This window comes from Solanum tuberosum, unplaced genomic scaffold (assembly GCF_000226075.1).
Source record: "Solanum tuberosum cultivar DM 1-3 516 R44 unplaced genomic scaffold, SolTub_3.0 scf00411, whole genome shotgun sequence".
Classification (NCBI taxonomy): Eukaryota; Viridiplantae; Streptophyta; class Magnoliopsida; order Solanales; family Solanaceae; genus Solanum; species Solanum tuberosum.
The window spans coordinates 454,055-470,012 of record NW_006239344.1 but is presented as its reverse complement, the minus strand read 5'-3'; the positions used below and the strand labels follow the sequence as shown (position 1 = coordinate 470,012).

Sequence of the window (15,958 nt, the reverse complement as noted above, 5' to 3'; positions counted from 1 at the left end):
GGGCTTATAGGATTGACATTCATAGTTTGTTTCTTGGCATACGGCAATTTAGTAGTATCTTATCAGTGTCTACTTAGGGAAACTGATAGATTTTCTGCATCAAATTTGCTTGGAGTGGGTGCTTTTGGGTCTGTATATAAAGGAATTTCTGAACACGATGGTACGTTTTTTGCTGTTAAGGTACTGGACCTTTCACACCATGCAGCTTCCAGGAGTTTTTTAGCTGAATGTGAGGTTCTAAAGAACATTAGACATCGTAATCTTGTAAAGGTTCTAAGTGCATGCTCAGGTATTGATTATGAAGGTAATGAGTTCAAGGCCATAGTTTATGAATACATGGATAAGGGAAGTCTACAGGACTGGTTACATTTCACTCCTCAGGAGAAATCTGAGTCACAGGAAGAGCACAAGAAGCTCGGGTTTATTCAAAGATTAAACATTGCCATTGATGTTGCCTGTGCTCTAGATTATCTCCATAATGATTGCCAACCCCCAATAATTCACCGTGATCTGAAGCCAAGCAATATTCTTCTCGATGAGAACATGACTGCACATGTTGGTGATTTTGGTTTGGCAAGATTTGTTCCACCAGCAATTCCGAACTCATCAGCAAATTCAAAAAGTTCTACAGGCGTAGGGGGAACTATTGGTTATACACCTCCAGGTAATAATAAATCAAGGTTTCTGCTGGCTGTCATAAATATGTCATTTGATAAGAATATCTCTAATTCTGTAGTATTTCTTGTTGACAGAATTAGGTATGGGAAGCGACGCCTCAATCTATGGAGATGTATACAGCTTTGGCATTCTGCTCTTGGAAATGTTTACCGGGAGGAAACCAACTGATGAAATGTTCAAAGACAATTTAAACCTTCATAACTATGCCAATGCTGCTTTGCCTGACAGAGTGATGCATATTGCAGATCCCATTCTTCTCCAGGAAAGAGATGAACTTGGAATGAAATACAAAGTTGATGACAATACAAGCAGTGCTGTCGACATATTTCTGTCATTCTTAGTTAAGGTGATTCAAGTCGGAGTTTCCTGCTCCGTTGAATCTCCAAAAGAAAGAAAGCAGATCAGTGATGTTGTTGGAGAACTCAATTCATTAAGGAAGTTGTTCTTGGAGCAAGCATACCCGAAAGAAAAGGTTATAAGCTTCAACCTGCATTGACAGATGATGACAGTCATAGGGTTAGTCCTTCTCATGCTTGGTGACATGAGGTTAATATGCACTGTGAAACAAATTCATGAGTTTAAGGTTTGATTCTGCTTCTTTTAATTTGTAGTTATAAAGTTGTACATTCCTAATAAAAGATAGCTCTTTGCACATTTCTTAGTTTAGATGCCTTATTTATTAAGATCAGTTTAACGCCTTCCGCTTAAGGTTCTTGAGACCTTTGAAATATGATATATACTCTGGCATCCAACACCACCTTCAGTTGTTCTAATTCATGAAGATTGCATATTTCTAAATGCGTGGTTATATGCAAACATGTAATAAAACATTCCCCATATAATACTGAACATGATTTATCTAGTTTTCTTTTGGTGACAGTTAACAACACCACAAGCAACCTGAGTAATTATATGTTTCACTGATTTTGTTTTTATGACAAGACAAGGAAAACAAAGTTGAGCCCCTAAAATCTAAAAGGAAAAAAAAGGGAAGCTCAAATGTGCAACTATCACCATGTTTATTAGTCAGATGAGTGCGGAGACCCAAATCACCGCATTGAGCACAGATTCTTCACAGCTAACCCAAGAATGCACCAGCCGGGAATCGAACCCAGGTCTGTACCGTGGCAGAGTAGTATTCTACTACTAGACCACTGGTGCTACTTGCTATTGATTTGCTCATTTTACACTACAATCATTTAGATATTAAACAGAATATATGAGAGTAGTTAGAATGGAATGAACAGGCCAGATTTCTGAAATTTTGGAATTCAAAATGTCAACAAGTAATCATGTTTTGAAGTTGAGGTCAATTAGGCTTGTAGCTGGAAATGAAGTTCAAATTTTGCACATCCAAATTATTCTTCATAAACAACAATATCTTGTAGTTTTATTATGAATTTTTGAAAGTAACTGAGATCACATAAACAACTTTTTTTGTGAGGAGCATTTTTGTTTGTAATATTGATACTATTGGCCACACTATGGCCCAACATTCAGTCTTGGGGAATGCCCAAACCAGTACTGTACTAGACACTTAGGGGTCGTTTGGTAGAGTATATTAGAAAAAAGAATGCATGCATTAACCTTGTGTATTACTAGTACCTTGTTTGGTGCTCTTTCCCAATCAATGCATAACTAATATTTGCAGTTGTGGTACACTCTATTGTGTATTAAGGTGTGCATTGCTAATACCATGAATTTCTAGGTATTAGCAATGCAACATTTTTAATGCATGCATTAACACGATAAAAGACTCAATTGTCCCTCAAAATCCTTTTTTTTTACAGTGGAGGGTGTCTTTGTAAATAACTTTTTTATGCCGTACATGCTATTTTTAATGCATCAAACCAAAAAATGCATAAAAATAATCTATGTATAATTAATGCAAGCATAACTACTACATGTATTACTAATGCAAACATTACTAATACACTCTATTTAGCATTATTTTTATCTACTCTACCAAACGAACCTTAATTTCGTATTTATCTAAATTTCCGTCCTTAACAAAAAAGAATAAGAACAAAGCGCATTGAGACTTCATAATTGACCAACTGCTCCGACATCTCTCAATATTTTCGAGTAAATTTTCACACCATATGTTGCACTAACGCTCCACATCAATAACTTTATTATGTCTATACAAAAAAAGACTTACACAACTAATATGGTAACAAAATAAAAAGTTTCACTTCTCGAAAGACTTTACATTTTCACTTTAGCCGTTTAGTGCATGCTTCAGAGAATTGTAAGTTGTTTATATCATAATAACTCCTCCTTTAATTTAATCAAAATGGTCAATGACCATAATTTTTTAAATTAAAATAAGAGAAATTGTATAATAAAAAATGAGAAGGCAAGAAATAATTTTAATTGTCTCGGAGTATATCTCATAGAATCGAACAATAATAGGGAATGTTGGTGGAATAGGTTGAAGATGAAGGAAGCTAATAATTAGAACATGTCAAAGGAACCGGTCCAAGAAAGTTGACTAACGTGGTTATTACTGTAGAATTAGAGTCACACTAGGACTAGACTATTAAATCTTAACTTATGTACGACTAAGCTAATGTATCGTGTATGGGGCTAAAGTCGACTAGGATAAAGTGTTTTAATTATAGTAGTAATACTACTCATGTAAATAATATATTTGTATTGTAGTAGGACTCCTAGTGTAACTAGTATAGGACTCTTCTCCTTTATAAGGAGCATGTACTCAACAATTTTAATTATCAATACAATCCTTGATTTCTCTATATTTTACATGAGAATTCTACATAGTATCAGAGCATTAAAACTTTTCCACTCTTTAACATATTAGATCCAAAAATCAGAATAACCACAATATCAAATTGCAATGACCTCTTCTACCAACACCCTATCAGCCTCCTCACTTCACCATCTTATTGCGTCTTGTTCCATTAAACTCAAGCCATCAAATTATCTTATATGGAGAACACAAATGTTTCAGTTGATTCAAGTGATGAGATTAACCTACCTCATCACAGAGAATTAACCAACTAAAAGTACCCGTTCCACTGGACAAATTATTAAGAAAGTTATAGCAATTGAGAAGGATGCAGAAGACAACAACAATATTGATGATTATGAGGAGAATGATGTGTTGCTAAGAAGTTGGATCTCAGGCTCCTTGATAAAAGAAAGGATGACTATATTATAGGCTGCTCAACAGCCAAGGAGATGTGAGAATTCTTGGAAGAAGCTTATCTTCAAGCAACGAAAGATAAGGAGTTCCAATTCAAACAACAACTGCAAAGTGTTAGGATAGGAACCAAAAAGATTGATGAATATATTAAGGAATTCTAAGACATATGTGATGGTCTTGCAACCATTCACAAGCCCGTGGATGAAGATAACAAAGTTATTAATTTTGCTAGAGGTTTAGGTCTCAAGTACAAGACCTTCAGGACTGATTGTTAGGTAAGACCTCATATCTCACTCTTAATCAATTTATTAATGCTCTCAGGGGTTTTGATATGAGGGAGGATGAAGAAGAAGTGTTACAACAAAATCATAACATGGCATTCTCTGTCCAAAGGGGCAGGGGAAGAGGAAACTACTCTCAAAGAAGAGGAAACAATAACTTCCACTCCAGAGGAAGAGGCTTCAAGTCTGCTGGACAAGGAACATGTTCTTATAACAACAAATATTGTCACGACCCAGACTGTCGTGATTGACACTCACACTAACCCTTCGGTGGGAGAACCACTACTACAACCCAACTAAGCAACCTAACGAAAAACTAAGCATTTAAAGATACGGAAGCAAGTTTAAATGACTAAATAACATGGAGTTCCCATAAACTCCGAAAGCTTAAATAAGCAACTAAACATAACTATTGCGGAAATTCACCCCTAGAACCTGAAAGTCAATGTACCAAAACTCTACTAAACGACAAGTCTAAGAAAAAGGGGTGCAACCTCGAATCTAACATAAGTAAAAGTCTAACTAAGCAGTCTGAGTCCGAAAAGAATGGATTAAACAACTGAAGGATCCATGGCAGCCTGAAAGAACTATCTCACCCTTAAATTCGGTCTTTGATCAATGATCCCCTGGCTGAGGTCTATCAGTAGCCGTCTGAAGATTCCCTGTACTCAACAAAGAATGAGCAAGTGCAGTATCAGTACACAACCACAATGTACTGGTAGGATCATGCTGCTACTCCAGTAAACGAAATAAAGACAGGTAATTACAACGCAATAAACACACATATACAGAATACATAGTCCAATTAGCATTTCAGAAGCAACATACAACTTTCCAATAGCAATGACAGGTAGACATGAATGTAATAATCACAAGTGGTCCTCTCATGGAACCCACACCCAAACTGTTAGTATTTCGAAACGTGACACCTGATCCAATGTACATGTGTCGGAACGTGACATCCGGTCCAATATGTGTGTCAGAACGTGACACCTAATCCAATATGTGTGTCAAAACGTGACACCCGATCCAATATATGTGTCGGAACGTGACACCCAATCCAATCAGCACAACCAAAATCACAATCACACCCATAATGAACAATGCTCATAGTCATACAATCAAGTAAAAGGGTCGTGGCATGTAATTGTTCATACATACTCATTTTCATCAGATTTGATTTACATTTTCTTATTCACATACATGCATGCATACAATGAAGCAATTAACCGGCATATATCACACAAATAGGAAATCAAATCATCACCTACCTCGAAACCAAGCTAGAATCCTCCTAAGACACTTGAGTCTTCCCTTTTCGGATGCTTTTCGCTTGTTCTTGGTCTAAAATAGTTAAATAATGCATGAATCAATAAACAAGGCCTAATTTACCCGAGTAATAATCAAACTATCAATCCTAGTCCAAACCCAAGATCCCAATACTCAATTAGAGCTTTTTCCACCATCAACTTCAGGCCAAAACCCTCCCCTAATGATAATTACTCAAAATTCTAAGTTCTAAGAATCAAATTACGGATTAGGGGAGTAATTATCTTACCTTTAGCGCTAGTAATCGTGGAAAACTGTCAAGAACTGCTCTAGTTCGTCTCCTAGCTCTCAAGAACGAAGTTTTGCAAAAAATAACGAAATTTGGGTTTTCCCCGACTTGAGTCACGACTGTCTCGCCCTGGTGGAACTAACCCTGCCCCGGCGGCTTGTACGGAGACTGAAAGTCGGAAGTTGAGTTCCAAGCTCCTATTTTACAACACACCTTCAACCCTTGACGTTCAGAAACTACCCTTTCATGCCAAGATCAGTTTCGGGAGTTCTACTCGCCCAAATTCAATTCCGTAAAGCCGTACAAGCTCCTTAATGTCTTAGCTATCCACTCATGTGATCAAATTCATAATTAAATTCCCCCCATTCATTAGCAGATTTCCCTAGACCTTACCTACCTCAGATTTCGTCCAAATCTGAACTAGGCTAGAAATTTCCAAGTCACTACTCAAAAGTACTTTTCTGGCCCCAATTCTTTTCCCATTGGCTTTTTCATAACGACGGAAACAAGTCATTACAAATATGGACCAAGCTCTCATAATAGTCCTTCAAATAGAAGTCAAGAGAGGAACAATAGTGATGCTTGTAAAACTTCTATTGGTTTGTTAACATTTTAATATTAATATTTTGTATATTAATGTGCTAAAACTTAGTGTTGCTGTTGCTGCCAACCGTTGGTGGCTTTTCATTTGCTACCGTTGAAGCAGAGGTTAATGTTGCATTACTCTACTGTATTACTCCATTTTTGAAGTTACTGCATATGTTACCAATTCTTGTTGCAGCATGTCACAAGCCAACAGATGGCTTTGATCATTCAACCAAGAGAGGTTTCATTGTCCATTAAATTTTTTGTAACATCTCATATATTATTTCGCTTTTTATTCCTCCATTATACCTTGTAACTTATGTAACCTCTAGTCTATTTATCTCCACTATTAACTACCACATTATCTTCCTATTCATTGCTAGGAAGACTTTCTCAACTATAAATAGTGATGGTCTTCATTTAGTTTGGGTACACACAAGAAAATATAGAGTGCATAAAAGTTAGTCAAAAAAGAGAGTTCTTATTAGTCGAAGGGAGGTGTTCTTTTAGTGGAGCTTTGGACTCAACTTGTGTCCAAAGTTTGTTGAGTTGTACTTTGTGATTAGAATGTTATATCCTGAAGGGGACAAGTCAAGACGACTACTGTTGGACCGACAAAAACATTTGCTACAAAGTGCTTGAATCTCCTTAAAGAGAGTGAGATGTCAGCGCCTCTGCCTCAAGAGATTTTATTTCTTCTTTTAGTTTCAATTGTAATAATATTGTAATTTTCACTAAAAATTTAAAGGGGATTCATAATGGCTACAATTGTAAAAAGTGCGGATGTCAAGATGGAAGATCTTAACAAGCCATTTCGGTTCAATGGTTATCATTTCAAGAGATGAAAGGGTAAAGTACTTTTCTACTTAAGTCATCTCAATGTTTCTTATGTGATAATTGAGAAGAATCCTAAGAAAGTTGACATCACCTCTACGAATGATGATGAAACTATTTCTCATCTAGAGAAAGTGGAAAAGTACGATGGTGATTCATTAAGTGTCGGTATTATATTCTTAATTGTCTATCTGATAATTTTTATGATTATTATGATAGAACTTACTCTAGTGCAAAGAATATGAAAGAGGTTGAAGCGAAAAAATATGCGGCTAGTAGATTTTTTCGTTCCCAAATGGTGGACAACAAATCTGTTGTAGACCAAGCTCAAGACTTCATAATGATTGTTGGAGAGCTCAAGTCTGAAGAGGTCAAAATTGGAGATAACCTTATTGTTTGTGGCATAGTAGATAAACTTCCACCTTCTTTTAAGGAATTTCAAAAAACTATGTTCCAAAAACAAAAGGAAATCTCTCTTGAAACGTTGATAATGAAAATCTGTTGGAAGAGGAGGCAAGATGCCAAGATGCACTTTGACAATTAGAAGAGAGCAACATCACAACGAAGGTAAATTTAATTACTTCAAATAATGCTACTCCTGAATCTCACAAAAATACTTATATGAAGCCTAAGAAGAAAAAAATCAAGATAACTAATGGTACACCTCCCAAGAAAAATAATGATGGAAATAACCAAGCACAAAATCAACAAGTTCAGGATAAGGGTCCGTGTTTTGTTTGTGGCAAGAGTGGGCATACTGCTCGATTTTGCAGATTCAGAAAACGTGATTCTACATCTCAGGCAAACGTTACTGAAGAACCTTTTGTGGCGGTAATTACCGACATAAACATGGTTGAGAATGTTGATAGATGGTGGGTTGATTCATGTGCAAACTGTCATGTCTGTTATGACAAATATTGATTTAAAAAATATACTCATTTTACGGAGCCCAAAACTATTATGCTTGGTGATTCTCACACTACTCGAGTGCTTGGAACGGGAGAAGTCGAATTGTGTTTTACTTCTGAAAGGGTATTAACTTTGAAATATGTACTTTATACTTCTTCCATGAGAAAATAAATGATGTCTAGTTTTCTTCTTAATAAAGCAGACTTTAAGCAAATTATTGAATCTAATCAATATGTAATTGTGAAAAAAAAAGTATTTTTGTAGGAAAGGTGTAGGGGTGTACATGACCGGTTGGTTTCGGGTTTTTCAAATATCAAATCAAACCATTTGTGTAAAAAAATTTAATTTATAAACCAAACCAAACTAATAAAAACTCGGGGTTTTTTTTTTTCAATTAACCTCGGGTTGATTCGGATTTTTCAAATACCAAACCACACCATTTGTGTCGAATTTTTTTTATTTTAAAATCAAACCAAACTAATAAACCTTGGGGTTTTTTTTCCAGGTTTTTGGATTTTTCCGGTAAAGTATTCACATTTAATTAACTTGTGCTCCAAATATTTCTTTATAAGACCAATCAAAATACAAATATCTAAGGTGTTTCTTAAGAAAATAATACAAAATATGAGATTAGTGATGATACTAAAATATTCAATAAAAAATAATAATAAAATCATATAAATAAATATTGCAAATTGATAAGTCATAATGAAAATGATCATAATTTAAAAGTACTAAATCATGCTAAAATAAGTTTAATAAGTATTAATTACATGATTAAACATTAAAAAAATTAAAATTAGATTATGTATTTTAAATGTCTAAACCAATGTAAAACTAAAGAACAAATATTCAACATTGTTGTCATTCTTAGTGTTATTAATTTATTTTGTTGGCATTAGTATTGATTTAATTTCGAATTGAGCTTTATTAGAGTTACTAATATCTATGGACTATAAAATTTATTGGACCATTCAAAATTTTGAAGTCTCAAAAAACTTGAAAAATGTGTTAAAAGATAAAAATTATGAAAACGTATAAGTACTATTTAGACATTACATCAAAGTAAATACTTTTACATGTAAAATAAATTTTAAAAATTATATATATAATGTCGGGTTGGTTTGGTCTTAGTTTGACTTTTTTTACTTAAAACCAAACCAACCCAAGTATAGTCGGGTTTTTTTTCCAATACAAAACCAAGTCAAACCAAACCATTAGTCGGGTTCTTTTTTCGATTTTACTCGATTTGCGGTTTGATTCGGTTTTATATACCCCTATAAAGGGATATGCTTGTGATGGGATATTCAAATTGTATGTTGAAATGAATAAAGTTTCTACTACTGTTTATATGCTTTCTTCTACTAAGTTTTGGCATGTTCGTTCGTGTCATATTAATGATCGTTATGTTGGAATCATGAGTAGTTTAGGATTAATCTCAATGGTTAAAAAGAATTTTGAAAGTGTGAGGCTTGTAGTAAAGCCAAAATCACTAAAAGGCGTCATTTTCAAGTTAAAAGAAAAACTGATTTGTTAGAATTAATTCATGCTGATATTTGTGAGCTTGAAGGAACTTCAACTCGTGGAGGTAATAGATATTTTATTACTTTCATGGATGATTACTTGATGAAATAAGAGTGATGCCTTTCAAAATTTTAAAACTTATCTCCATGAGGGTTGAAAATTAGTTTGGTAGGAAAATAAAAAGAATTTTCTGATACTTTTTCTCCGTAACAAGAATTACATTTATAAGACTTTTAATCGCTATGACTGTAATTTTGTATTTGTAAATTTATCAAATGGATGTAAAAACTGTTTTTAAAACAGAGACCTAAATGAGGAAATTTACATGGATCAACCTGAATATTTTGTTGAAGCAGGCCAAGAAAGCAAAATGAGTAAACTCCCTAAATTCATATATGGCTTGAAACATGCACCAAAGCAATGACATGAAAAAATTGATTCCTGCATGATTGAAAATGGTTTTAAAACAAATGAATGTGATAAGTACATTTATCATAAGTCTTGAAATAATTCACATGTGATTATTTACCTATATGTTGATGATTTATCGATCTTTGACTCTAACATAATGTTATTGATGAAGCTAAAAATATTCTTAGAAGCCATTTTGATATGAAAGATCTTGGTGAGACAAATTTTATTATTGGAATAAAAATAACAAGAACATGTGATGAAATTTTTCTTGACTAGTCACATTATGTTGAGAAAATTTTGAAAAAATCTAACTTTCTTAATTGCAAGCATGCTGTAACTCCTTTTGATTCAAATGTTCACTTATTTCCTGTTGAAAGTGAAAATGATATAATAAATCAAAAGGAATATGCTAGCTTAATTGGAAGTTTGAGATATGTGACTATTTGCACTAAGCCTGATATTGCATGTGCAGTAGGAGTACTTAGCAGGTTTACAAGTCAGCCAGGTAATGAACATTGACATGTTATAACAAAAGTTATGAGATATTTAATTGGAACAAAAAAATTGTGGTTTTTTCTATAAAAAATATCCTGATGTACTTGAAGGCATTTCTGATGCAAATTGAAACACTTTATTAGGTGATTCATGTTCTACCATTGGTTACATTTTTACTTTAGGTGGCGGCGCTATTTGTTGGAAATCAAAAAGCAAACACTAATTGCTAACTCTACTATGGAGGTTGAACTAATTGCATTAGCTTCAGCTCGTGAGGAAGCGGATTGATTGAGAGATTCGTTATTTCGAATACCTTATTTTGAAAAATCAATTATCCTATTTTAATTCATTGTGATAGCACTGCTGCAATTGGTAGAGTCCAAAACCGTTATTACAATGGTAAATCCATACCTATTAGGAGGAAACACAGTAATGTAATCGTATTTAACAAGTGGTACTATTAATATTGTTGATTATGTCAAATCTTGTGATAATCTTGCATATCCTCTAACTAAAGCCTTAACAAGAGAAAAAGGTCTGGAGCACATCGAGAGAGATTGGATTGAAGTCTATAAATCCTTAGTCATATATGAGGAAATCCAACTTAGGGACTATAGATCCTATAACCATGTTCAATGGGAAAAACAAATCGTATGATGACTTGTGGTGAAAATGCACTATATTTTTTATTCTCACCCTATGATGTTAGTGCATTGTTTCCTTTAGTAATTTGTGAAGGTTGAGTTTGAAAAACTCTTAATGAGAATATGTAGCCCGTATGGGTGGAGTGTTAAGCATGCAGGAAAACTCTCGACAGATTTCACCTATGTGAGTGTGGAAATATGTCGCTTCTAGTGAGAATTGAGTTTATTTCAAAAGCACTCATGAAATTGGGATAGCACAAGGCTGTAGCGTGCTAGCTTTTAAAGCTCATGTCAACACCTTGATTATTATGTGTAGACAGTGATATTTTATATCCCTTAAACAGTCATAGTTCAAGTCTGAGACCACTACGACTCTGGAGTAAAAGTTAGTGTTCTAGTAAGTGAAGGTCTAATGTAGAGCACACCTTTATTATGCATAGTAGTCTTCCTTAAGCTAATAGACTCTCTTAACTAATATTAAAATGAGTGGGGAATTATTGATTTGTTAGCATCTTAATATTAATATTTTGTATATTAATTTGCTAAAACTTAGTGTTGTTGTTGCTGCCAACCGTTAGTGGCTTTTCATTTGCTACCGTTGAAGGAAAGGTTAATGTTGCATAACTCCATTTTTGGAGTTACTGTATATGTTACCAATTCTTGTTGCAGCATGTCACAAGCCAACAGATGGTTTTGACCATTTAGCCAAGAGAGGTTTCATTGCCCATTAAAAAATTTGTAACCTTTCATATATTATTTCACTTTTTATTGCTTCATTATATCTTGTAACCTCTAGGCTGTTTATCTTCACCATTAACTACCCCGTTATCTTCCTATTCATTGCTAGGAAGATTTTCTCAACTATAAATAGTGGTGGTCTTCATTTGGTTTGGAGTACACACAAGGAAATATCGAGTGCATAAAAGTTAGGGAATATTATATAAAATAGCAAACTATTAATTCAAATTAAATGCTATAACCACAGTTTTATTTAATTGTAACCCGTATTAAACTGTTGCCATTCGCCTCTCTCCCTGAAATTCTCACTCGCCACTCTCGTTCTTTCGCTGGCAGTCTCTCCCTCGCTTCTCTAACTTTTATACAAACACAAATGTATAAAATGTGTTTGTGTTTGTATAAAGTGAGAGAAAACTGTATATATACATATATTTTCGTTCGTCTCTCTCCCCAGAAAATCTCGCTCGCCACTCTCCCAGATCTCGCTCGCCTCTCTCACTTTATAGAAACACAAATGTATAAATTGTGTTTGTGTTTGTATAAAGCGAGAGAAAATTGTATATACAAATACAAATACATATATTTTCGTCTTATACACTTATAATTATACAAATATAGATCTTCCCCTGCCTAGTTTTCTTTTGTATTTCTCTCTTTCTCGCTTTATACAAACACAGATTATACAATTGATTCTTTTGTATATGTACACTGAAACAGATTATACAATTGATTCTTTTTGTATATGTATACCGAAATATACATATTAATAGCCATAGCAAACATAAAGTTTGCTATGGAGCGCAACTATACAAACTATAGCTATAGCATACAAATATGATTTTTTATGTTTGCTAAACCTAAAATTTAATCTAAAAGTTAGTCAAAAAAGAAAGTTCTTACTAGTTGAAGGGATGTGTTCTTTTTGTGGAGTTTTGGGCTCAACTCTTGCCTAGAGTTTGTTGAGTTATACTTTGTGATTAGGATGTAGTATCCTAGAGGGGACAAGTCATGAGGACTACTGCTGAACCGGTGAAAATATTTGCTACAGTGGGCTTGAATCTCCTTAAAGAGAAGAAATATATGCGCCTCAGGTTGAAGATATTTTATGGAAAAATCACACCATATACACATTTAAGAGACAATATTACTGGTTTTAAACCTACTCATAAAAAATTCTTACTTATAACAGTTTTATTACGGGTTATAACATATCAATTAAACTTTACTTTATTAAATGATTAATATTTTTATAAATTTATATTATTAAAAAATTTATTATTTAGATTGCAGTTCCTTTTTTAAAATCAGTAATTATCAATTACACAATTTTAGGGATTTGTATCAATTACCGTTCCAAGTTTTCAGTTACACGCAAAAACTCCCAATCACGTTAATCCCACCCCCCCCCCACGCCTATCCAATCAACACGCCACTACCCCACTACCCCCACCTTCAGAAATCAAAAGTTCATCTCCCTCATCTCTCTCAAAACATACTCAGGGCCGTTTCTCATATTCTTCATGACGAAGAAATCTATTCTAACGCCTCGAAAGAGTCCTCGACTAGTTGAAGCAACTTCTACGGATGAAGTACATGCTCCAACATTCAACATATTGACTCAAACCCCGCCGTCAAAAAATAATGAAATTCCGGCAAAGGGTGGTTCTTCTCAGTTGAAGATTAGTCAAGCAAAGAAAACAGTAAGTCCTGCAAATCAAAAGGGAAAAAAGAGGAAGGTGAAAATTGTAGAAGTGACCCATTTTGATTCGGATTCGAATTTCGTAAGTGAGATAAAAAAAAAAAGCAACAAATGTCGAAATTGGTCAGTCTTCAAAACCATCAAGAAGAAGAACAACAAGGAAGGAGGACTCAGAAATCCCAATTTCAAAAAAAGGTAAAAAAGTGGTTAGGATAAGTATTATATTTAATTTATTTTCGAATTATTCAATTTAGATTTTTTTTTGTTAAAAATATTATATTATGATTATTGTTGGTACGAAACTTATATTGGTGTGAAACTTGTACGAAATGTGAATAATATTTGTATGAATCTGACATTAATATATGATATATGAATATTGTATGAAATGTGATTTAATATTGATATGCAATTGGTATGAAATGTGTTTTGACATTGATATGAAATTGGTTTGATATAAGTAGTCCAATTAGTTGATTTTAGTGCCGTTTGTTAAATGCCATAGTGCACATGAATCTGGTATGATTTTGAATAATATTGGTGTGAATTTTTTTTCAAATATGGTATGTTGTATTACTAAAATTTATGTATATGAATGTAGAATGAAAAATGAATAATATTGGTATGAACTGAATTTTATATATGGTTTATGAATGTTGATATGAAATTGATTTACTTTTTGTATAAATTCTGTGATATAATTAATTGATAACTACTTATAAACTTGTGACATCTTGCAATTTGAAATAACTATGAAGAAGCTTGAATTGGAAATAGTCATTTTATTTTTTTTTGGAAAGAATTCAAATCTGAAAATTTGGTTAAGTATGGGAAAAAGTGAGTTTTTGGCAACTTTGAACAGCCATAACTCCTAGCTCAGGACGATTTAGGTGTATTTCCAGTTATGTTTGCAAAGCTCGTGGAATGGTCTTTCCAACGCCGCCAAGTTTGCTCGATTCCGAGTTTGTATGAGTGAGTTATGCCCTTTGGAAGTTGGGCTGTTGGCTCAGGGAAGTCAGTCCGAATTTGTAAGGGTATTTTGGTCTTTTTCCCCAACCATTTCTTTTGGTTATATTAAGGTGTTGGACTAATTTTAAATCAGTTTTCTCTTTTAAAAGTTAGAGTTAGGGTTCTTGAGAGAAAAGGAGAGAAGAGGAGAAAGGAGAAGAAGAAGCTAAGTTCGTCGAGATCGTCGTGGTTTTCGTTGGGGGTGATCCCTATTAAGGTATGTGAGATCATAGTGTTGGGTTGGTTCATTCCCCCACACGCCAAACTCGTCTTAATTCTGAGAAAAGATTGGTTGTGTTTGTTGAATTCTTATGGTTGTGTTGTTGAAGTTCTTGTTGATTTGAGACATGTTTCCGGTTGTGTTTTTGAGTTGAATCTATTGTATGTTGAGGGGTTTTATGATTCTAAGTGTTGGGGCTGGAACCTTTGAGGTTGAGAGGGTTTAAAGTTGGAGAAATGAAGGAGAAAAGTCGAGTTTTCGAGGGAAAAGGCTGGGGCGTCGCGCCCCAAAAGGGACTCTGAAGTTCCCTCCTTGGGAGGCGCGCCAGGCAGAGCGCCCTACCATGCCCTCTGAAGTTTGAGGGCTGGCGCCCCGCGCCTCTCAGAGCGCCAAGGACGCCAATCCTTCCCATTCATTCCCCACTTTTTCATACATGTTCCATGGTAATGTACCTATGTTTTATAGTTGTTTTCAACTACTCTAAGGTACATCTAGACATCCCGAACTCATCCATTAACATGAGATCATTACCCTTGAATTCATAATCCAATTCGAGGAAAGTTCGGATCAAAGTCAAGTGAAGTTAGAGTCAAGCTTAGAAGTTAAGAGGCAAGTCTTTAAAGTTTTTCAAGAGTCTTTATTGCACGTTTTAACTTCATTTTAAGGCTCAAGTTTCAAGTTAAGTAAAGGGTATAGAGTTTCAAGTTAAGACAAGAGTATAAAGTTGAGTTCATTTCTCAAAAGTTATAAGGGAACTTAGTATTCCCGAGAAGTTTTAAAGAAATGTTTTCACATTTAAACAAGATTGGAAACTGAGATTTCCAAAGAGCCTTCGGGCTAGTTTTCATAAAAGAGTAATAGCTTTCTAAACGAAGCAAGAAGGGAAACTGAGATTTCCAAGATAGCCTTTGAGCTAAGTTTTTGAGTAAATATCTCAAATCAGCAGAAAGAAATATGTTTTAAAAACATAAGAGCCAGTACATTTTTGGGAGTAGTATTGAGCACCGAGTTGGGGGAGCGTTCAAAGAACTCACAGCCCCCATAGAACCATGTAGCCATCATGGGTAGAAGAGGTTCATACTTTTTAGATGAATCCTCTTCAAATTAGACTAGTGGATCCATTAGGCAGTTCATGTCCTATACCTTTGGCCGGGTATAGGATGCTCTGGCAGCGTGAGGTTGATCGTTGTATCATCACTATA

At 34.4% G+C, this 15,958-nt stretch overlaps 1 protein-coding gene across 1 annotated transcript in view; it reads left to right on the top strand.

Annotated features, from left to right (window-relative positions):
• Positions 1-1,268, top strand: part of LOC102587026 (probable LRR receptor-like serine/threonine-protein kinase At3g47570) — a 4,427-nt gene extending 3,159 nt beyond the window's left edge. Inside the window, exons 4-5 of the mRNA XM_006362933.2 lie at positions 11-664; positions 753-1,268. Coding sequence (XP_006362995.2) covers positions 11-664; positions 753-1,174 — 1,076 coding nt within the window. The 3' untranslated portion in view covers positions 1,175-1,268. The remainder of the gene's footprint in view (positions 1-10; positions 665-752) is intronic.
• Positions 1,269-15,958: the final 14,690 nt, after the last annotated feature.